The 23,552-nt window shown below is 41.7% G+C and overlaps 1 protein-coding gene across 2 annotated transcripts in view; it reads right to left on the reverse strand.

Annotated features, from left to right (window-relative positions):
* Nucleotides 1-23,552, reverse strand: part of HTRA4 (HtrA serine peptidase 4) — a 64,844-nt gene that overhangs the window by 18,445 nt on the left and 22,847 nt on the right. Inside the window, exons 4-7 of one of the 2 annotated variants that reach the window (XM_033948840.1) lie at nt 9,265-9,459; nt 7,911-7,943; nt 3,773-3,887; nt 3,576-3,636 (exon numbers count right to left, since the gene is read on the reverse strand). In XM_033948840.1, the coding sequence (XP_033804731.1) occupies nt 3,576-3,636; nt 3,773-3,887; nt 7,911-7,943; nt 9,265-9,459 (404 nt within the window). The remainder of the gene's footprint in view (nt 1-3,575; nt 3,637-3,772; nt 3,888-7,910; nt 7,944-9,264; nt 9,460-23,552) is intronic. The other variant, XM_033948841.1, reaches the window with a different exon arrangement.

Below are 23,552 nucleotides of genomic sequence, written 5' to 3' on the forward strand. Positions count from 1 at the left end.
CTTGAGGTATGGCGACCAGTACTGGACACAGTACTCCAGATGCGGGCGCACCATTGCACAATATAGTGGCATGATGACTTCCTTCGTCCTGGCCGTGATATCCTTCTTAATGATACCCAACATTTGGTTTGCTTTCCTTGAGGCTGTCGCGCATTGTGCCGACGCCTTCAATGTTGTGTCTACCATCACTCCCAGGTCTCTTTCAAGGTTACTTACCCCTAGCAGTGATCCCCCCATTTTGTAGCTGAACATCGGGTTCTTTTTCCCTACATGCATGACCTTGCATTTCTCTATGTTGAAGCTCATTTGCCACTTTTTTGCCCACTCTTCCAGTATCGTTAGGTCCCTTTGCAGGTCCTTGCAGTCTTCCGCGGTTCTAACCCTGCTGCAGAGTTTAGTGTCATCCGCAAACTTTATAACCTCACATTTTGTTCCCACCTCCAGGTCGTTAATAAATATATTGAACAGGAGTGGTCTCAGCACTGACCCCTGCGGAACGCCGCTCGTGACCCATAGCCAGTCTGAGTAGTGGCCCTTTACTCCAACCCTCTGTTTCCTGCCTGCCAGCCAGTTTTTGATCCATCAGTGGACATCCCCTTGCACCCTGTGGTTCCACAGCTTCTTAAGCAGCCGTTCGTGGGGTACCTTGTCGAAGGCTTTTTGGAAGTCAAGGTAAATGATGTCTATGGATTCCCCTTTATCCATCTGGCTGTTTATTCCCTCAAAGAAGTATAGTAAGTTTGTGAGGCACGACCTTCCCTTGTAGAAGCCGTGCTGGCTCACCTTCAGCTGTCCATTGTTTTCTATGTGCTCCCAGATGCTGTCTTTAACTAGTGCTTCCATCATCTTTCCCGAAACCGAGGTCAAGCTCACCGGCCTGTAGTTTCCTGGGTCACCTCTTGAACCCTTTTTAAAGATGGGCGTGACATTCACTATTTTCCAGTCCTCCAGTAACTCCCCAGTTTTTAAGGATAGGTTACATACTTGGCGAAGTGGTTCCGCTATTTCGTTCCTGAGCTCTTTGAGCACCCTTGGGTGGATGCCGTCCGGATCCGGTGATTTGTCACTCTTTAGTCTGTCTATCTGTCGGAGGACATCCTCTTGTCTTACCCCTAGTTGGACCAACTTTTCATCCTGATCCCCATTTATGGTCTCGTCGGGTTCTTGCAGAGTTTGTGGGATCAAGGAACGGATTAATCCAGTTTCTATTCTTTTCAATGGGAAAAATTGTCTTGGAACTTAAACGTTTTGGAATTCGAACGGGGTTCTGGAATGGATTAAGTTCGGATTCCAAGGTACCACTGTATATCATTTATTGTAAAAATCACTGAAAATACTGTTCATACAAAATTACAAGATTTCTTAAATAAAATCAATGCCTTACATCTAAATTGTAGACTTTTGGCTAACTTTCAAGTGGGTAATAGAGAAACATCAATCACTGTAGACAAGTACCTAGTTCACAATTTTTTAATAATTTTTTTTTTTTTTTACAGCTCCTCAGTAGGCTCTTACTCCTCTTGGGTGCCTTTCATGCCAAAATAGCATGAGCCATTTCTTCACCGGATCCTTTTATATATTTATAAATATTTTCTTTATTTCATTTTGCAACATTCAATAGTGCAGTAAATCCATAAAATGCAAACTTATCTTTTATAAATAATGTTTTCAGGGAGCGCCTCAACCGACATGATCATGTTTCATGTATCTTTCTTCAGGGTTGAGGCTCCCAGTATCCAAATTAGCAAGTTGTTTTTGCATTGCGTTCCACAGAATCTCATTTAGATAGTGCTTTTGATTTGGTAGAATATTCTATTCTTTTATCTCGTTTAGAACAGTGTTTCTCAACTTCTTAAAGCCAAGTACCTCTAAGCCTAACAAATACCAACCAAGTACCCCCGCCCAATCTCTGCCCCAGACCCCACCTCCATAATAATAGTACTAATTGTAACGCAATTTCTTCCATCCATTTTTCATATACACACAATATAATCTTATTAATACATAATGGTAACCACAAAATTAAAATTAAAAAAAAAACGCACATTGTACGCAGATTTATATGTGGGGTTTTTTTTTCAAAGAGGTAAGGCAGATGACTTTAAAATATGCAATCAGTAACAACTATAGTAAAATAGACAAATATAGAGCAAAATATAGAAAGCAGATATAAATTTACAAAACTGATCACTAAATTGAAAATAAAATTATTTTTTCTACCTTTGTTGTCTGGTGATTTCATGAGTCTCCAATATTTCTTCCTTTCTGCCGCCTGCACGCTTCCTCTCCATTCCCCATTCCTTTCCCCAACCAACATCTCTCTCTCTCTGTCCTTCCATATGCCCAACTTTTCTTCCTCTCTCCTCCATCCCTATTGGCAACATTTCCACCTCTCTCATCCCCCCGGATCATGTGCAGCATTTTTCACTACTGCCCACCAGCCCCATGCAAATTTTTCCTTCTATCACCCCTCTCCAGCACAATGCCACATTCCTCCCCCTTGCATCCCCTTCAATCTGCCCTCTCTACCACCATATCCAACATTTCTCCCTCTCATTCTTCTATTCCCCATGCATCTCTACTCACTCCTTTCTCTCTATGCCCAATTTTCCTTTCTTCCTTTCCCCATTTGCACCATCTCTCACTCACATACCCATGCCCATCAATTCTCCCTTTCTATTCCCTCCTCTGAAAGCCGCAGGCGCTGCCAGGAATCCCTGTCTGCCTCCCGTTGAAGCTGCCGCCATCAGAGATACCTCCCTGCCTACGTCTGCACGCCCGCTGCACCACCCCCGAAGCCGACACACTCCATCCCTCCCCCAGCAGCAACTCCGCGTATGGGACTGGACATGGCGCATGCAGCAACTGACCCACAAGCATTCCCCTGACGTCAATTCTAACGTCGGAGAGAAGGTTCTAGGCCAGCCAATCGGGGGGAAGGCTTGTGAATCGGCTACATGCGAGTCCAAGGTCAAAGAACATCATACAGTATAATACCTACCTATGAGCCTTCTCTGGAATAGCCCCCACGCTCTGGAATGCACTCTCTGAAAGGCTTCACTTAACCCAAGACTGTCTACTTCAGGAAACAGATGAAAGCTTGGCTCTTCAATCAGGCCTTTAACGGAAGAAGTAACTAACTTACTAGTCATATGCACACACACTGTAGCAGGACGTGTTTATCCACTCTTAACACTAGCTAAGAATTTTCAAGCATCACTCTGATCTCATATGCGTTGGCATTGAAATGTAGTGTATTATGCCATACTTTGATTGTAATCTGAATATTTTTACTGCTATAATTATCTTTTGCTTATGTCTGACTTATTCTTGCAGTACACTGGCTTGAATGAATTCCTTCAAAAAGGAAGTGAATAAATCCAAATAAATAAACTATAGAGTTGCTTCTCCTCTGTTTGTGCTCTGTTTTCAAAATAGGGACTGTATGACAAAATGGTGCTACGTTTGGCATGATTAATTGAGGAATGCTTCTGTCTCGTACTGCAGGTAGGCTGGAGGACTGAACAAAAATCCCAGTGGGATTTTGGTTTACATATATAACTCGTATTACTTACTTTGAAGATAGCTGCAGCATTCGAACACCCATGTACTTCTTCTTTGGAAGGGGGGCCTTTCCTGAAAAATAAAAAATATCAACATAACATATTCCCCAAGCGGTCTTAAATCTACATCAAATGAGTGAAAAGAACCAAGATGATATTTTGAACACAGTAGCTAGCACTACTGCTCTTTACCAGCATCTGTTACCTACCTTTTAATTGGCGATCATGGGACTCTGCCAAAAATTGCCGGATTCGATCAGAGGGAATTGCAAAGGATATGCCAGCAGTTACCTTCAAGGTGTTTATGCCAATCACTTCTCCATCCTGTTTATTAGAAACAAACTGAAGCATCAATAAAAGACCTGCCTTCACCAGGCGTTATGCTGTTGCGTCAAGAAATTAAATGTTGGCCTTATAAACCTTAACTGCCACCATATTCAATGTTTCTCTGAGAAACATTACAGATGTGGCTTCAATACTAGCGTCTTTTGGTCACAGCTCCCTAGCCATTTTTGTTATGCTGTTATATGGAATAGATATGTTACTATAGATTTTTAAGGTGCCTTTATTGTTGCTCTGATCTATGAGCCTCAGAGCTTATTTTAATATTACTCATTGCCTTTTGACTTTGGATCTTCTGCGGCTTCAACCAGGATTGAATGGACCAAAATGCAGCAGAAGTTAAAAAAAAGAAAAGCTACAAACTTGTGACAAGCTGCTCTGAGCTTCTCCATTCTCTCCCTCAGTTTTAGTCTTCCTGTTTTGATTTGTCATGCTACAGCATTCATCTTCCTTTTGTGAATTTTTAGATGGCCTGTATCAGTGTGGTGCAGTGGTTAGATCTAAAGCCTCAGCATCCTGAGGTTGTGGGTTCAAACCCTGTGCTGCACCTTGTGATCTTGCACGTCACTTAACCCTCCACTACCCCAGATACATTAGATAGATGGTGAGCCAACTGGAACAGATAGGGAAAATACTTGAGTACCTGAATGACTCATTTTCATAGCGTCTAGAACAGCAGAGACTGCCTGCAAATGGGCTATCTCTTTGCTGACTTTTTTCAGCAAAGTGTCCCCTGAAAAAGGCATCTTCTAAACGCCAAAACTAGGATCGTTGTTGAGACCTTTTGTTTTGAATAAAAACTTCATTATTGGTTGAAAAGACTCCCCCTTGCCTCTTCTTGTTGCTCTGTTTGTATCTCAAGGCGATGGGCTTGTCTGGCTGTTTGCCTACCTGAATGTAAACCACATAGGTATAAGTGGTTATAAATACTAAAATAAATAAATATGTTCACCTTCCAGAGAGATAGGAAAATACCTACTATACCTGAATATAACTGCTACTGAAAAAGGTGTGAGCTAAGTCCAAATAAATAAATATATTCAGTTAATTTGTTTTTTAAATTGTAAACTGCTCCGATACTGAAATAAAGAACAGTACATCAAACACCTGTAGTAAATAAATATGGAGGATCCAAACAGGTAGGTGCATGGATAGCCCTATAATGAGGCCAACTGAGGCAGATTCTTCAGACAGCACTTCAGAGAGTGTGGTACCATGAAAAACTGGTGATGAAAGAAATGAGCAGCAGTGGAGAACAGTAGCAAGGCAGCACATACTATATTTAGTGCTACTCCTATTCTCCAGCTGCCTCACAGCAAACTGCCACCACCTGCCCCTACACAGACAGTCCGACATATTCCCCCCCCCTCTTTCTGACACTCCTTGCTTTGTAGAAGTCACCAGGTGCCAACAGCAATTCATATTTGCTGCTTGCTGTCATTGACATCTCCTCTGCCGTTCCTGAGGAAACAGGAGGTTACATCACACAGCGCAGGTACAGCAGAAGGAAGATGGCGGCTGGCAGCAAACAGCAAATATGAATCATTGCTGCCTGGCAACTTCTGCAAAGCAAATGTTGGTAAACCATGGGAAGGGATTTCAGAGAGGAAAGACCCTGGACCACTTGTAGAGGAAAGGTACTGGACTGCACGGGGGGGGGGGGGGGGGGTAACAAAAGGAAAGATGCTAGATCTCGGATGCAGGAACAGGAATGGAAGGTGATAGGTTAGAATGGTGGAGGGTAGAAGGAGTGAGAGAGAGACATGTTGGCCTAAGGGACAGAGATGAGGGGGAGAGGTAATAGACAGCAGAAGACAGGAAGGAGGAGAGGGGGAGAAATACTGGACAGAAACAGAAAGGGAAAATGGGAGAAATAATAGACAACAGGAGGCAGGAAGGGAAATGAGAAGAAGGGATATACAAGAGGGGATTGGGGATGGAGAATGTTGGACAACTGGAGGCAGGAAGAGAAGCCAGAGGGAAAGATGTTTGGGGGGAGGGGAGATGAACAACAAGAGGCAGGAAGGAAAACCAAAGGGAGAGATGCTGGATAACATTTGATAAGGGAAACAAGAGGGCTAGACATTTGAATCAAGAGGAGGGGAAGAAGAGATTCTTGATGTCCAACATCCTTTCTATTTGCTAGCATCCCTCTTCTCTGTCCCTACAGGAGGCAGAAAGGGAAGAGAGACAGACATTTTGGAACTGGGGGTGGAGGGAAGAGGAAAAAAGAGGTTGAGAGATTGAACTCAAGGGAGGGAAAAGAGAGGGGGGTTAAGTTACAGGGGAGAGAGATACAGGGCCATGGGAAAGCATAGATGGGATAGGGGCATATCAGGCTTCAAGGGTGCGGGGAGGAAAGGAGACAGAGAGGGGGGAAATATGGGCTTCAAGGGTAGAGGATGGGATAGGGAAGGGAATGGTGGAAAATGTGGGAAAGGCTAAGGGGGTTTTCAAGCAGATAAGTGAGAGGATAATAGTGCAGAGGATAGAAATGTGATAATGGTAAATAGATGAAAGATAAATGGGAATAGGAGGCTGGGAAGGGGAAAGCTTGGGGGTGAGAAGATGGAAAGCTGATCGGTGAAAATTAGGAGTAGGGTGAAATTTGAGTGGACAGAGGCATAAAACAAAAAAGGAAGGAAAGAGCTAGAGATCAATATATCAGAGATAGATGTATGGAGGGAACAATGCAGGAGAGATGAGAACAGAAAAATAGACAACAGCCACTAGAAACAGAAGAAAGGCAGAAAAGCAGACAAAAAAAAGGGGACCAAGGTAAAAGAACTTGAAACTGTCCAGAAAATAAAGGCAGAAAAAAGTATTTTATTTGGAATTTATTGATGGAAACGTGTTAGTTTTGGGAAATGTTCATCACAGATATTTTTGTATTGTATTCAGTACAAAATATAATGATTTATGTTTTTATTTCTCTAGTGTTGCAATACATATTCAGTTTGATTTTTTGGAGTTTGCTGTTCAGTTTTTGTCTTCAAATTTACATTTATAATTGGTGATCTCTTTTTCTGTGTTTTATGAGAGTCTGTCTGTGTTTTGCAAGTGACTGAGGTATGCATTGTCCATCAGGTGTGTCCTGCCTGAGAAAAGGTTGAAAGTTGTTGCTCTCGGCAGCATTTAGAAAGCAAACAACTTATATTTCAAAATTTACATCCCAGATGCAGTAGAAAAGCCACACAGTCAATTTTGGGCGGAGCTGAGCCCAAAGTAGGCGGGCCTTTTCTGTTGGATATAATACAAAGGCATCTGCCATACACATTTCCCAAAGTTAACATATTTCAATCAAACTCCTTTTTTGTTTTCTGGAGATTTTTTTTTCCATCAAGTTGGTTCCAGTTTCTCTTTTTTCTGCTTTCCTGTCTTCTGCAAAATCTTCTTCAAATGGTTGCTGTCCATTGATCTTTTCTCGTCTCTCCTGTCCCATTCCTTCACTATAACTGCCTCTGACATATTAACCTTCCCCTTCAACTCTTTCCTCCCTTTTTTCTTTTCTTTCTAAGTTCACTCAAATTTCATACTTTCTCCCTTCTCTTCATCTTTCAGCTACCTATCAAATTTCCTTTTCTTCCTTCACCCACTCTTCTGTTTATTTCCATCCTCAATCTACTCCCCATTATCTGAGGTCCAGTAGGCAGGATATTCTCACATATGGGCAACATCGTCCACAGAGCCCAGCATGGACATGTACCAAAGTGTACTGTCACTTAAAAACTTTTAGCACTGTCCATGCCACCGGCAGTGTGTAGGAGGAACCGCTGCTGGCTGTGTATTGAAGGCAGCAGCGCTGAATGCAGGCAGGCTGGCTAGATACACTCCCAACCATCTTCATTTTGTGAGCTAGGTTATGGGATGGAAATTGCTCTGTGTTTTAAATTGTATTTATTTACTGTATTATTCTCTTAAATTTTTTTGTAGGCAAGCAGGAGGTAAATTAATAAATGAAATGAATAAAGGAGAAGATAAGATAAGTGCAAGGTTAAAACTTACCAGGTTCACTAAGGGCCCTCCAGAATTCCCATACTGCAAATAAAAAGAAATGGGTGTAAATGATTAAGCATGATTGGTGGCTCAATGGTATAGCTGTGCACAGCTATGACGGATCTCCAGCTGGATCTCTGAATTGGGTCTTCTGCTCATTTCAACTGGGATTGGGGATGCTGTCGATACAACTTTCAGTCTCCAGGGGAGAGGGGAGGGAGTTATCATAACTGACTGGATCAATCGACTTTTCCAATGTGAATCTCCTTTGTGCAGGAAAGTAGATATAGTAGAATAGATGATGGTGGATAAAGATCAATTAGCCCATGCTGTCTGTCAGGTTATTCTAGTCCACATTGCTAAGGGTATATTCCAGTTACCAGTCATAGAAACTTGACCATTTGTAGAATACGGCAGCATGGTTTTACTAGAGGTAGGCCTTGTCAAATGGACTTGATTAATTTCTTTGACTTGGTTAACAGATGTTAGAGGGAGAGTACTGAATACAGTGTTCTTAGTGTAACTACCCCCCCCCCCCCCAAAGAACAATCCCTGAGTTTAGGGTCATCAGTGATGCGGAACAGGGAAGACCCAGGTGGAGAACAAGCCTGTTCAGAGTGCTGCCACCACAGCTGTTTGGAGCGGAGGTATGTCAGTCTCACGGTGGGAGGGTTAGCGGGGTTCTGCTGCGCGGGAGATGGGAGGAAGAGATGGAAAGATGATGCACAAGGGGATGGGTGAGAGGGTCAGTGGGGTTCTGCACAGGGGATGAGAAGGAGGGATAGAAAGATGTTGCACAAGGGAGGGGTGAGAGGGAAAAAAAGATGCTGCACATGGAGGTGGGGGAGAAAATGCTTTCGCCGGCAAATTGAGCAGCACTCGTCAGGGATGGAGTCGGGAACATTTGGGAGGGGCTTCAGACTAGATCTTATTTTTGGGGTAGGGCTTATATTAGGAATACCTTTAAAAATCATGCTAGGGCTTATTTTCGGGGAAACACGGTAGACTAGTTGGATGCCTATGTTTTCATAGTCTTGGTAGATGGTACTTGGACAGTACCACCAAACTAACTTCAACTTTAGCATTCTACCTAAATGATTCTGTTTTGTATACAAACCAGGAGAAAATCCTTATTTGATCAGGCCTCCAAATCAGTTACTATTTTAATCAATCTAATGTGTTATAATCTTGTAAAAGTGCAAGAATTTTAATGCTATGTGATCCAAGGCATGAACCTGTGAGAGTCCAATATGTTCTGGAAGATATTACAAAGAAGAAAAATGGATGACGAGGAAGTGTTACATAGTTCATTATATGTTAACCTTTCTATATCCATTGTACGGACATTAAAGGAAGTGCTTACATTGATGATGGCATCTGTCTGAATGTAGTCCATGTCGGAGTCCTTCAGCCCCAGCTCCTTGCCTCCTCTCTGGGTGGTGCTGATGATTCCTGTCGTCACTGTGTTCTGTAAGGAGAAGGGACTCCCCAGGGCCACCACAAACTCTCCTGGCCTCAGATCCGAGGACCTACCTAGCAGTAACACTGGAAGGGAATTCTGTGTGAGAGACGAAAGATGTCATCTCCCTTTGAACTAGCCCTGCAACCGTCATACTTTTTGCTCAGCATCTTACTAGGGACAAAATCAATAGTACTGACCCAGTTCAAGACAACTTGCCATCACTCTTAATGTGTTGTAACACTGTGACATGAAATTATGCTGTTGCAGTGTTTTGAGATATGTCCAATAATCCCCCAATTCTATTTAAAAAAAGACACTAAAAATGGTGTGCACAAATTTAGGTGCATACTGAATTTGCATGTGTAATTTGATTAACAAGCCAATTATTGGTGCTAATTGGATTTAATTCATATGTAAGCAGGATCTGCGCCTATATTTTTACATACAAATTCAAAAGGGGGTGTGGAAACGGGAGGGTCATGGGTGTTTCGAGGGGTATTCCTCCAAGTTATGCATGTAGTTATAGAATAAGAGGGGGATCTGCACTTAATTTAGGCGTAAGGATTTGTACCATGTTTTTGTTGGTGTAAATCAGGGGTAGGGAACTCTGGTCCTCAAGAGCCATATTCCAGTCGGGTTTTCAGGATTTCCCCAATGAATATGCATTGAAAGCAGTGCATGCAAATAGATCTCATGCATATTCATTAGGGAAATCCTGAAAACTCGACTGGAATATGGCTCTCGAGGACTGGAGTTCCCTACCCCTGGTGTAGTCATGCCTAAAGTTAGGCATGATTCCCGGTACTAAGCACTATTCTATAACTAACACATAACTTTGAGTGCCGTTTATAAAATAGTGTTCGGGGGAGGGGCAAATTTATAGGCACCATATATAGAATCTAGTCCAATATGTGCATTTGTATTTTAATTTTAAAGCCCATTTTCCCCCAGTACCATCCATGACTTCTCTATTCTTGGCCAGGTTGAGTGCATTCTAGAGTACAGTAAAACCTTGGATTGCAAGTAACTTGGTTTGCAAGACAAGCAAAACATTTGATTCAATTTTAACGATATACAAGCAAGGTCTTGTAATACAAGTACATACAGTATACACACGTCACATTATCACAACTGAGCCAATGGTTCTTCTCTCTCTGACACGGCAGGAGTGTAGTGACTGTTCTAAATGAGCAAGGTCTTTAAATAAAAGTACATATAGTATTTTGTATTAAAGTTTTGGGGTTGTGGAACGAATTATCTGAGTTTCCTATGAGGAAATTTGCTTTGATATACGAGTGCTTTGGATTACAAGCATGCTTCTGGAACTAATTATGCTCGCAAACCAAGGTTTTACTGTAGTTTTCTCCCTAGGCATCTCCTTGTTTTGCCATACCGTTTTAAACTGTAAATAAATTAGTCAATACTACTACCTTTCACTGAGTTAATGTCTGTAAAGGTTTTTATATATGCAACAAAGTGATTACAAAATAACACTTTGCATAAAGGGTCTCTTGTTATAAAGGCTCAATCAGCAATGGACATTTACAAACATTTGTACATAGAAAACCAACTAACAGAGGTAGTTACCTTTACAGCTCCAGTTTTATAAGGGGTATCTATAAAGTTACATTGTTGATATTCTATGACATCATTTCTAGGACAGGCTTTATCGTCCATGGAGCCCAAATGCCATCACACTAAAGCTTGAATCTGAAACGTTGGGAGTATAGTGACATGAAATTTAATTTTTGAAGTTGAGAGAAAGGCAGTTGGTAAAATGAGACCTATGGTGATGAGTGTCAGAAGGGGAGATATTGTGAAGCAAGCAATGATACACGTTCAGTATTAACGTTCAGCAGTAGTAGTTTATGTTTTGAATGTTTTATGATGCGCGATTGAGTTTAAGCACAAAAATAAGTTTTCAAAGTTATCAAATATAAGTAGCACCTATGTAGTCATCCCAATGAAAGATAAAATATATTATTGGAAGAGTTACGACAGACTGAATTACACATTTTGGTGGGCAAATGTTTGTACCACTTATAAGTATGAGAGAATAAATGCGGAATGCTTAGGGTTTAGTAATACATTAGGTAGGGTGTGGAGCCCATTGACTTCATTTGTTGCATCACAATAATTGTCATGTATCTCTCTATTTATTAGATTTCCTTACACATCCGAGGGGGTGGGGGTGGGGGGAGGGAAATGTATTTTGATTATTAAAAATTAATTAATTATAATATTGTAAGCACAGAATATGTCTTTGTATTAATAATTGGGAGGAGGGGGAGAAAATGATTGTTTTATGTGTTACTTGTGTTTTTATTAGTGCGTTTTATGGAGTGTTTATGATCAATTAATTGTATTGCACTGTCAAAGTTTGAAAATCAATAAAGATTTTTATTAAAAAAAAAAAAAGGGATATATTATCACAGTTCATCTCATATTAAAATCTTTGGGCCCTTCAGTTCCCAATCATTACTGTTCCATCTCTAACTTCTGCTTTTTTTCTCAAAATTATTGAAGAAAGAGGTATTTCAGCAACTCTCCTATACCAAAAAAGTTATGGTGCTTCATCCTAGGCATTTATACTGTGTCATGTATTATTATATTTAGACCCCTGAAGCAGGCATTTTTCTCTGAAACACAGCCCGTGTCGGGTCCCACAATAAACTGAAATTGATTTTCCTGCTCTGGATGGTCCTTGGGTGTTTTTTCTGATTTCATCTATGTGTGATGCACTTTGGCCCTCTTCTACATGTCTCTTCATCCTAGGCAATCAGGATTTTGAAATAACTACAGCATGGAAAGAGTTATAACATCATTACTACGTGAACTTAATTCTCATCTTGACAAACACATTATTCTTCTTGCAGTTTCTTTAGATCTATCAGCAGTTTTCAGTCTGGTTGACCATACACTGCTTGTTTCATATCTTGCATCTCTTTGGGGGGGGGGGGGGAGGTAGGTCTGTTCGTAAATGGTTTGCATCTTTGCTTTTTGATCATTATTTTAAAGTTGTAACTCAAGTCCACTTCTAAACAACACAAACTACACTGCAATGTGCCCCATAGTTCAATTTTGTCTCCTTTTCAATTGGCTGCCCTGATTTAATCCACATGCGTTTTCATTTTATATCTATGCCAATTATATCCTTCTTGTTTACCCCACTAACTCCCACTCCATTTGTTTGAAACCACTTGACTCTATTGGTTGAAAACTCATAAACCTGTACTGAATAAAGACAACAGTAATTTGCTGGTTTACAGGATCCCTTTGCTCAACCTACCCTCCCAGTTCCCCAATTAAAATTTCGGACGTTGTATTCACTCCAGTTACCCTTTTATTAAGGTACGCTAACCGATTTAGCGTGCGCTAAATGCGCACCTTAATAAAAGGACCCCCTTAGTCTTAGTAGATGTATAGGGTTACAACCTCTTCAACCCCACCCTAGCTCTGTGATGTAAACAAAATAAATGAAAAAGACTTTTCCTCTCTCTTTTAGATCCTAGTTCACGCTTCCTGAATTAACACCAACTCTGGCAGGATACACATTTCAAATCTGACATATTGTAATCACAAAACAGCAAATAAAATTATTTTTTCTACCTTTTGTTGTCTGTCTGTTAACTTGCTCACCAGGGTCTCCTGCCCAATTTATGTTTTCTTCTTTCTCCATGCTCACCATCCATCTTCCATCTCTGTACCTTTCCTTCTACTGCCATATCCAACATTTCTTTCCCATTGTCTCTCTTTCTCTCCCTGCCTTGTGCCCTGGGCCAAGCCTCTCTATTCTCCTCCATGCAGCATCTCTTCCTTCCCCCCCTCCATTATCATGTGCAGGATTTCTTTCTCCCCATGCATCTCTCCCTGCCTTCCACCCTATGTCCATCATTTCTCTCTCTTCTCCATGCATGTCTCTCTCCCCTCCACCAAATGCAAGATTTCTCCCTCACCCCTTTCTACTTCTTTGTTGCATCTCCCCATCTCCTCCACCTCATGTTCAACAATTCTTCCTTTCTCCTCTCTCCCCCAATGTGCAATAGCTTTCCATCCCTCCTAATCTCCTGTACAACAGTTTTCAGGTCCCTCCCTCCCTCCCATCACCCTATACAGCAGCCTTCCATCCCTCCATCCTATCCTCCTGCGCAGTACTTCCTGATTGACGACCCTCCCTCATGAGACATCAACTTTCGGGCCTCCTACAACAGCAGCATGAACAGCCTGACCGCCAGTGCTCCCTCTTCTCACATCATCAGTAACGCAGCAGAGGATAGGCTCCAGCGGAGAAGGCCAGGAGAAGCCTGTTCAGAGTGCTGCCTCTGCCTGCCAGACACCACACTTGCTGCTTTTGCTGGAGGTATTGATGAACAGTCCCTGCTGGTATTGGAATCTAAGGATGCAGTGAGAGCTGTAAGAGTGAGTCACACACTAACTGTGTCTCCAGAGGTACAGCTCCAGGGGGCGCTCTTCCTGAGCCCGTAGCCTCCATTTCCCTACCCCTTCACCCTTACCCTCTTGTGCGTTTCTCCTTGCTGTCTCATGGCTGGTCCTTTCCTGTTTCTGACCTGGTAACTGGTGGTTGCTTCCCTCTGGCGCCGCTAAGCAAAGAGGGCAAGCAGCAAGGTATTCTCTCATGGGCCAAATTAAGGTATTCACTCGCGGGCCGGATTTAATTACCCTGCTGGCCAAATTTGGCCTGCGGCCAGAGTTTAACACCCCTGCTTTAATACATTTTTCAAAAAACTCCATTTGGGAACACAGCTATGTGCCTTCTTTACAATACCTAATGTTGATCACATCACCCCCTTGCTGAAAAAACACCACTGGTTGCCAGTAGAACATAGAATAACCTATAAAATTGCCCTACTCACTTTTAAGGCATTCAGGCTTTCTGTCCCTGATTATCTTGCCAACCTGATAATCCTCTACTGTCCTAACCGAGTTCTTCAGTCCCCTGCTGGATGTTGATTGCAAAGTTCCATCTGCAGAATCGGAAAGAAGCAGAGATCATGTTCAAAATGTTTCCTCAGGTAAATGGTGACAGAATCCATAAGGGAAGAAGCGATGCTGTATCTCGTGCTCACAAATGGGGAAAATGTATCTAGTGCCCAAGTTGGTGCCCACTTGGGCAGTAGTGATCAAACAGTTTGGTTTGATATAATAGCTAAAGTGAAGGGCAGCCACACAAAACTCAAAGTCCTGGATTTCAAACATGCAGTCTTTAGCAAAATGAGGGAGTACCTGAAGAAAAAGCTGATGGGATGAGAAGATATAAGAGAAGTGGAAAAACAGTGGTCCAAGCTGAAAGGAGCAATAAAATTGGTCACTGACCTTTATGTACGGAAAATAAATAAGAGCAAGAGAAAAAGGAAACCGATATGGTTTTCCAAAGAAGTGACGGAGAAAATAAAGGCAAAACAGTTGGCACTTGTGAAATACAAAAAAAAAAAAAAATCAAAAAGAGGAGCACAGAAAGGAATACCAGATGAAATCGAAAGATGCCAAGAACATAAGAAGCGCCATCTCCGGATCAGACCCTCAGTCCATCAAGTCCGGCGATCCACACACGCGGAGGCCCCGCCAGGTGTACACCTGGCGTAATTATTAGTCACCCATATCCTTCTATGCCTCTTGTAGGAGATGTGCATCTAGTTTGCTTTTGAAACCTAGGATGGTCGATTCCGCAATAACCTCCTCTGGGAGAGCATTCCAGGTGTCAACCACTCTGCATGAAGCAGAACTTCCTGATATTTGTCCTGAACTTGTCCCACCTTAGCTTCATTCCATGTCCTCTTGTCCGTGTCAAATTGGACAATGTAAATAATTTTTTCTGCTCTATTTTGTCGATTCCTTTCAGTATTTTGAAGGTCTCGATCATATCCCCTCACAGTTTCCTTTTCTCAAGGGAGAACAATCCCAGTTTCTTAAGTCAATCCTCGTATTCCAGTTTCTCCATACCTTTTACTAGCTTCGTTGATCATCTCTGCACCCTCTCCAGCAGTTTTATATTCTTCTTTAGGTTGGGAGACCAATGTTGGACGCAGTATTCCAAGTGGGGTCTGACCATTGCTCTATAAAGCGGCATTATGACCCTCTCCAATCTACTCGTGATTCCCTTCTTTATCATGCCCAACATTCTATTTGCTTTCTTTGCCGCCGCCGCACATTGTGCTGATGATTTCAGGGTCCTATCTATCAGTACACCCAGGTCCTTTCTTGTTCGCTCTTATCCAGAGTTGCACCCGACATTCTATACTTGTATTCCTTATTTTTTCTGTCTAAATGCATTACTTTGCATTTCTCCACATTAAACTTCATCTGCCATTTCTCTGACACAAGTCTGACGAAAGCAAATGGCTAGAAATGTAAAAAGAGTGACAAAACATTTTACAGGTATATTAGTGAAAGGAGGAAGGCAAAAAATGGAATTGTGAAGCTGAAAGAAGCTACAAACTACTATGTAAAGACTGATGAGGAAAAAGCTAACTTGCTAAACAAATACTTTTGCTCTGTGTTCAAAGAAGAAAATCCTAGAGAAGGAATGCAATTGGCTGGCAAAGTTACACATGAGAATGGAGTGGATACTGCACCGTTTACACAAGAAAGCATTTATGAACAACTTGAAAACTGAAGGTGGACAATGCCATGGGACCAGATGGCATCCATCCCAGGATATTGAAGAAGCTCAGAGAGGTTCTGGCGGAATCTCTTAAAAGATATGTTCAATAACTCCTTGGAGACAGGAGAGGTTCCGTGGAATTGGAGAAGAGCAGATGTGGTTCCTCTTCACAAACATGGTTGCAGAGATGAAGCAGGAAACTACAGGCCTCACTTTATCTGCTGTCATTTACTATGTTATTATATTATGTTACTTCGGTTGTTGGAAAAATAATGGGACGTGTTGCTGAAGGAAAGGACAGTAAATTTTCTAGAATCCAGTGGGTTATAAGATCCGAGACAACATGACCTTATTAGAGATAAATGTGCCAAACAAATCTGATTGAATTCTTTGACTGGGTGACCAGAGAATTGAATCAAGGTTTGTGCGCTAGATGTAATTTACTTAGATTTCAGCAAAGCCTTTGACATGGTTCTGCGTAGGAGCTCTTGAATAAACTTGACAGGCAGAATTTAGGATCTAATTCTGTCCCTTCCAATAAAGGAGATAATGTAATATGGCCCATACTGATTGAAAAGTACCCGTTTGCTAGAAAATGGTTAACCATTGCTGTTAACCATGAAACGGCTTGCGAGGAGATACTACAGTAAATATAAGATGGAAAAGGATCTAGTAAACAATTTTTTTGTCCAAGTTTAGCACATAATTTCTTCAGTTGGAAATTGTCCACTAAGTCAAAAGTATGCCAGATTCTGTCAACTGGGACATCGTTTAAATTGTCTTCAGTATAAGTTGGCTCATCAACAGCTATCATATTTGGAAAAGAAGATCTTATTGTCATGATCTTATCATTTAAAAATTTTGCCAGTGAATCTGCTGATGGTTTAATACTTTTCTGTGTCATGTCAGATTCACAGGTAACAGTTTTCCATAGCCTAAACAAAGTTTTGTTCTGATTTTTGGAACCACCTATTTTGTTACCATAATAAGCTCTTCTAGCATTATTAAGGTCCCAATTATAATCCTTTATTTTCCTTCTCCAATTTAACTTATCTATTTCTGAATTACTTTTTTTCTATTTCCTTTCCAGCCTTCTACATTCCCATTTAAAATTATGGTGAATTGATGTATACCAAGGTGTTTTATGTTTATGAGTCACCACTTTTAAAGTGATTGGCGCTAAAGAATTAAACATCTTCTCTGATGTATCTTTCCATTTTTTAAGCAGAATATTGATGTTATAATCCTGTGCAGAGTTAGATAAAGTTGTCAACAATTGTGACCAGAAAATGTAAGCCTCTATCCTTTTCTTTAAAGCAATTTTTTCACTTCGTTAATTATCCTGAATTTTAGACATAAAAATGGGTACATTTAAACTTCTTAGGAAGTGATTGGACCATAATTGTTTTTGCCATTCTATAAAGATCGACTGATGATGCTTTAAATCTAAAAAGCTAATAAAATCTAAAGCATGTCCATGTTCATGTGTAGGTACTGATGGAGCTAAGGTCATACCTATAGAGCTCATAAAAGATTTAAAGTTACCCAGTTCAAGGCTGGAGCTCTTGAGACAGTCCTGGATGTCTGACTATTCCATCCTTGCAGCACTGATTTCAAAGGGCAAGATCAGGCATTATAAATCCCACAATGCTTTGGGATGTAAATTCAAAACCAAGATTGGCCAAAAACTCTCCAAAAAACAGTAAAACATATTTTTTAGTGTGTGCATACATTTGAAATTTACCATGGGACACCTGAATGTTCCCCACGGTAAGCCCTTTTAAGCTGTGGTAAGCATGTGCTTACTGCAGCTTGGTAAAAGGGCTCCTCAGTAAACAAACTTCATCTTTGTATTTTGAAGGCTGAGCAAACTGAAGGACAGTTTAAGCAATCGTTTTCAGATCAAGATAAAGAAGATACTGATGAGAAAAACATTCATCCACAGCTATTCATTACACACTGTGGTGGTGTAGGAGGAGGGGAGTTAAAGGGGGATTGACTTTGGTCCCTGAGGAGCCTGCAGAGTAACTGAGGCTGATTGCTGGCTGCAGGTGTTTTCCTCTTGTTGAATGAAGCCATCAACAACAAAACTGATGTTCAATTCATTCATCCCTTGAGAATCAACTATTTTGGAGCTGGAGATTGAACATTCATGGCCTGTGTTGCTGAGAAAAATATGAATGAATAAGTCCTGCACAAAATGCTTGATACAAAGGCTCAGAAGAAACACCTTGGTACATTTCACCTCCATAATCTTTATGGTAATATTGATGCAGGCTGTGTAGGATGAAAACTGATTGAGCCAATATTTATCCTATGTTGCCTCTTTTATGGGGAGGACAAAGCGACAAAAAAAAATAAATCTGGAAAATAAGGCAAAGGATTAAATCTTGGGATGTGAAAGATATTCATTAAGGATTGTATGATAGGTGTCTGGTATCTAGTGAATCCTATAAGGTATTGGAGTTGTGCATGTTCCCCCGCCCTCCTCCCAAACCTTTGACTCCTTTTCATATTTTCTATATTTTTAATGATTTTTTACTTTTTATCACATTTTAAATGCATATATTGTATGCACACTAGATAGATGCATAGGTAGCACTAAAAGCTTTTAAAGACATTTTGGATTAGATTCTATCAATAGCACCTAAAAATAAAAATCAGCATTGAAAAAAGCACTATTTTATAAATGACACTGAAATTTAGTTGTCCTTTATAAAATAGCGCTGGGAACCACTCCTAACTATAGGCACAGCCTTTTACACCAACTGAAATATGTGTAAATCCTCATGTTTCAATTAGGCCCAGATCCTCCCTTATTCTATAATTGTGTGCATGACCCTTCCATCACCAATCTCCCTTTTTGAAACTATATATAAAATTTAGGCACAAATCCCATGCCTAAATTTAGTACATAAACTGTAATTAAATCCAATAATTAAGATTAGTGCATGGTTAGCACATGAGCCCTTATCAACTGCAAAATAGGTGTCAGTAAGTGCTCATATGCTAATGGATATGCACTAATGGGAAAAACAGCATATGGCCAAAGATGGAAATGTTATAATGCCCTTGTATAACTATGGTATGGCCGCACCTCAAATACTGCGTAGAATTTTGATCGCCGAATCTCAAAAAAGGTACAGCGGAATTTGAAAATGTAGAGAAGGGCAATGAAAATGGTAAAAGAGATGGGTCGATTTCTCTATGAGGAAAGTCTAAAGCGGCTAGGGCTCCTCCACTTGGAGAAGAGATAACTCAGGGGTGATATGATAGCGAGGTCTATAAAATACTGAGTAGAGTGGAAAGGATAGATATTAATCACTTGTTTACTTTTTCCAAAAATACTAGGACTAGGGGGCATGCAATGAAGCTACTAAGTAGTAGATTTGAAACAAACCGGAGAAAATATTTCTTAAGAACACAACATGTAATTGAACTCTGGAATTTGTTGCTGGAGAATGTAGTAAAACCAGTTAACTTAGCGGGGTTTAAAGAAGGTTAGGATGAATTCCTAAAAGAGATGTCCTAGGGCCATTATTGAGATGGGTTGGAGAAATCCACTGCTTAGTCTTAGGATAAGCAGCATAAGTTTTATTACTTGGGATCTAGATAGGTAATTGGGACCTGGGTTGGTCACTGTTGGAAACAGGATACTGGGCTTGATGGACCTTCAGTCTATCCCAGTATTCTTATGTTCTTATTGCCAAAATAGAAAAATCAGTCATTTCCCGGCAGTACTTAAAAGTGGCCTTAGCACATGGGAAAGACCTGCACAGGGGTGCAGGTCACTTTACTGCTGCTTAGTAAAAGGGTTCCGTATGCATTTACCCCCTTCCTCCCATTTTATTAAGTTGTGCTGCCAAGCCGCCTATAGGAATAGAATGCTCAGAATTTAGCTTATGCTGCTTAGCAGCGCAGCTTGATAAAGGGGGGGGGGATTAATTTGTAGGTACATGCACAAGAAATTGGTACACAAGAAAAAAATGTTATGCACCCGTGAAATGAATGCATGCTATTGCACACCTATGAAAAAGTTCAGGACAACACATATATTTCCGATTTATATCCAAGGTTTATATCCAAGTCCAGTGAGTCAAATAACCAGATATATTAGCTGTAGCCTCATGATTTAATTTTAATTTTTTTGACTGTAAACATTTTGCTATATTCTTATTTCTCTCTCATTTTGACTTAAAAATGCTTTATTGCACATTGCCTATGAAAGGCAATTTATTAAATTCAATAATGGTATTGCAACTCATGTGTGGACTAAAATGTCCCTAAGACTTCTTTTCCAACAAGTGTACTTTTAATGAGTGCTAGTGTCTCAAGATGTTACCATGATTTAAGTTTCTTCCATAAATATTTTATGGTTTAGTAACTAACACAGGCCGTTTAATTTATTAAACAGGACTATTACTGAGGATCTTAGAGTCTACCACATCAGAATTTACTAGATAGATGCACAGGCAGCACTAAAAGCTTTTAAAGACATTTTGGATTAGATTTCATCAATAGCATCTAAAAAAAAAAAAAAAAAAAAAATCAGCATTGAAAAAAGCGCCGAGTGCTATTTTATAAATGACAATGAAATTTAGGGCTCCTTTTACGAAGGTACGCTAGCGTTTTTAGCGCACGCAACGGATTAGCACACGCTAGCCAAAAAACTACTGCCTGCTAAAGAGGAGGTGGTAGCGGCTAGTGCGCATGGCATTTTAGCATGCGCTATTCCGCGCGTTAAGACCCTAACGCACCTTCGTAAAAGGAGCCCTTAGTTGTCCTTTATAAAATAGCACTGGGAACGGCTCTTAACTATAGGCACAGCCTTTTCAGATCCCCCTTTATTCTAAAACTGTGTGCATGATCCTTCTATCACCAATCTCCCTTTTTGAAACTACAGTACAGTATATGTAAAATTTAGGCACAAATCCCATGCCTACATTTCTGTACATAAATTGTAATTAAATCCAATTAAGATCCCAATAATCTGTACATAAATTGTAATTAAATCCAATTAAGATCCCAATAATCTGTACCAATTGGCTTGTTCTTCAATTAAATTGCAAGCAAATGCAATTTTTAGTGTCTTTATAGAATTTGGAGTTTTAAGGATAATTCTATAAACTAGGCACTAACATTTTTGCACCCATTGTGTGTGTAAATTACTCTTAGGGGAATTCTACGCTACTGTGCAATGCAGAATTTGCACAGAATTCCCCACCTCCACAGATTGCACAGAATTCTGCCTTTCCCAGGCAGAATTCTATGCAATCTGCTTTTGCAGCACAGATATTCGCTTTCTGGCTGTCTCCCTCCCTCCCAGCATACTTACTGTACCAGCGTGGCAACTGGAAGAACTGCACAACCTTCTTTGCAGTCTTGGTCCCCAGCAGTTTATGTGTATGTGGCCTGGAAAAAAGGTGGGAGGAGCTGCAAAAGGTGGATGGTTTACATGGGGACGCTGGAAAAAGTTCATGAGGTGTGTGTGCCATTGAAATTGGGTGAAGATCTGTAGAAAGATATATGGGAAACTCCGGTGGTGGATGTACAGTGATACCTTGGATTACGAGCATAATCCGTTCCAGGAGCATGCTCGTAATCCAAAATGCTCGTATATCAAAGCAAGTTTCCCCATAGGAAGTAAGGGAAACTTGCTTTGATATGTTCCCCCCCTCCCCGAGGCCAGCAGCGCTACTCCCCCCCCCCACGAGAACCGGCATTGCTCCCCCCCGTGAACCGGCACCCTCCCCCCGTCATCAGGCACCCCCCCGCTGCCATCGAGCACCCCCCCCGCCGCGACCTGAGGTCCCCCCAACCCACCCGAACCCTCTTCTTACTTTTCTGTAGCCTTCGCAGCGGTACCGGCATCAGCATGTCCTGTGCATGCCGGTGCCTGAAGATCTGCTTCCTGTGCTGGGCCTGAGAGTTCACGTTGAACGTGAACTCTCAAGTCGAACGTGAACTCTCAGGCCCAGAACAGGAAGCAGATCTTCAGGCACCGGCATGCACAGGACATGCTGATGCCGGTACCGCTGCGGAGGCTACAGAAAAGTAAGAAGAGGGTTCGGGTGGGTTGGGGGGACCTCAGGTCACGGCGGGGGGGGGGGGGGAGGGTGCCGGTTCGCAGGGGGGGCGCTCGCAAATCAAAGCGTGCTCGGTTTCCGAGGCGCCGATTTTGCGAATGTTTTGCTCGTCTTGCAAAACACTCGCAAACCGGTGCACTCGTAAACCGAGGTACCACTGTATTTCATACCTAGGGGAGATGTCATCCATTATAATGGGGGAATTCTACACAAAAAAGTACAAATAAAGTGTGCAGAATTTTGCCGAATTTTCAGTTTTTTTGCGCAGAATTCCCCCAGGAGTAATAAATGTTTAGAATCCTTATATATATATATATATATATATATATATATATATATATATATATATATATATATATACTAGTCTTTAAGCCCGTTACATTAACGGGTGCTAGAATAGATGTGTGTCTTTATTTCTTTTTCTCTCTCTTCTTGGCCGCTTTCTGTCTCTTTCTTTCCTCAGCTGTCAACCATCACCCCTTGCCTGTTCCACCTGTCCAGCAGTAGGCCTTCTCCCTTCCTTTTACCTCCCCCTGTCCAGCAGCACTTCTTACCTGCTCCCCTGTTCCTCTTCCCTGCTCTGCCTGTCCAGCAGCACTCCTTTTCTCCCCCTAACCCTCGTCCCTGCTACCCCTGCCCAGCAGCACTCCTTACCTGTCTCTCTCTTTCTCCTTAGTGTTTTGTTATTTTTTTCAATCTGTCTCTTTAGCCCGCTGTCCTTCTGTAAGTGTCTGTGTGTCTCTGTCCTTGTGCACTGTTGTTTGTTTGTTTTTTTAAATCTCTGTTTAGCTCCTGATCCCCTCTGTTTCCATGGCAACCCTGTTCGCGGATGTGAGGGCCGTTTTGTGGTGCCGGGTCTGGCGGCGCCGTGTAGGTCGGAAGCGGAAGACGGGCCTCTGCATTTTGTAGGGCTGGGTCTGGCGTCGCCGTGTAGGGCGGAAGCGGGAGGCGGGGCCTCAGCACCGGCCGGGCGGCGTCTGGCGTCACCGTGTAGGGCGGAAGCGGGGCCTCAGCACTGGCCGGGCGGCTCGAGGCCGGCGGCGGACATGGCTGGCGTGGCATGGTGGAGGAGGAAAAGAGTTCGGTGACGTAAAACCCGCGCATGCGCAATCGTGTTTCCGCGACGGGATCAGGGAACACGATTTTTTTAGTGCGCATGCGCGTCCTACCATTTTATTATATTATATATATATATATATATATATATATATATGAAGGTGTGCTCTCCAGCACATATATGCCAATATACAAATACACAGACATCCGAATATACCCGGACATATGTTCTTTTTAGAGGACATGTCCGGGTGTCCAGACAGCTTTTCAAAACCCGGCACTTTGTCTGGGTTTTGAAAAGCTTCCAGCTCGGGACAGCGTCAGGAGGGCATCTGTGCAGATGCAACACGGTAAATGTTACACGCATGAGTGCATGTGTATGACATCATTGTGTCACACCTGCACATGCGCAGATGCTCTCAACG

Source organism: Geotrypetes seraphini, chromosome 6 (assembly GCF_902459505.1).
Source record: "Geotrypetes seraphini chromosome 6, aGeoSer1.1, whole genome shotgun sequence".
In the NCBI taxonomy this organism is placed as follows: domain Eukaryota; kingdom Metazoa; phylum Chordata; class Amphibia; order Gymnophiona; family Dermophiidae; genus Geotrypetes; species Geotrypetes seraphini.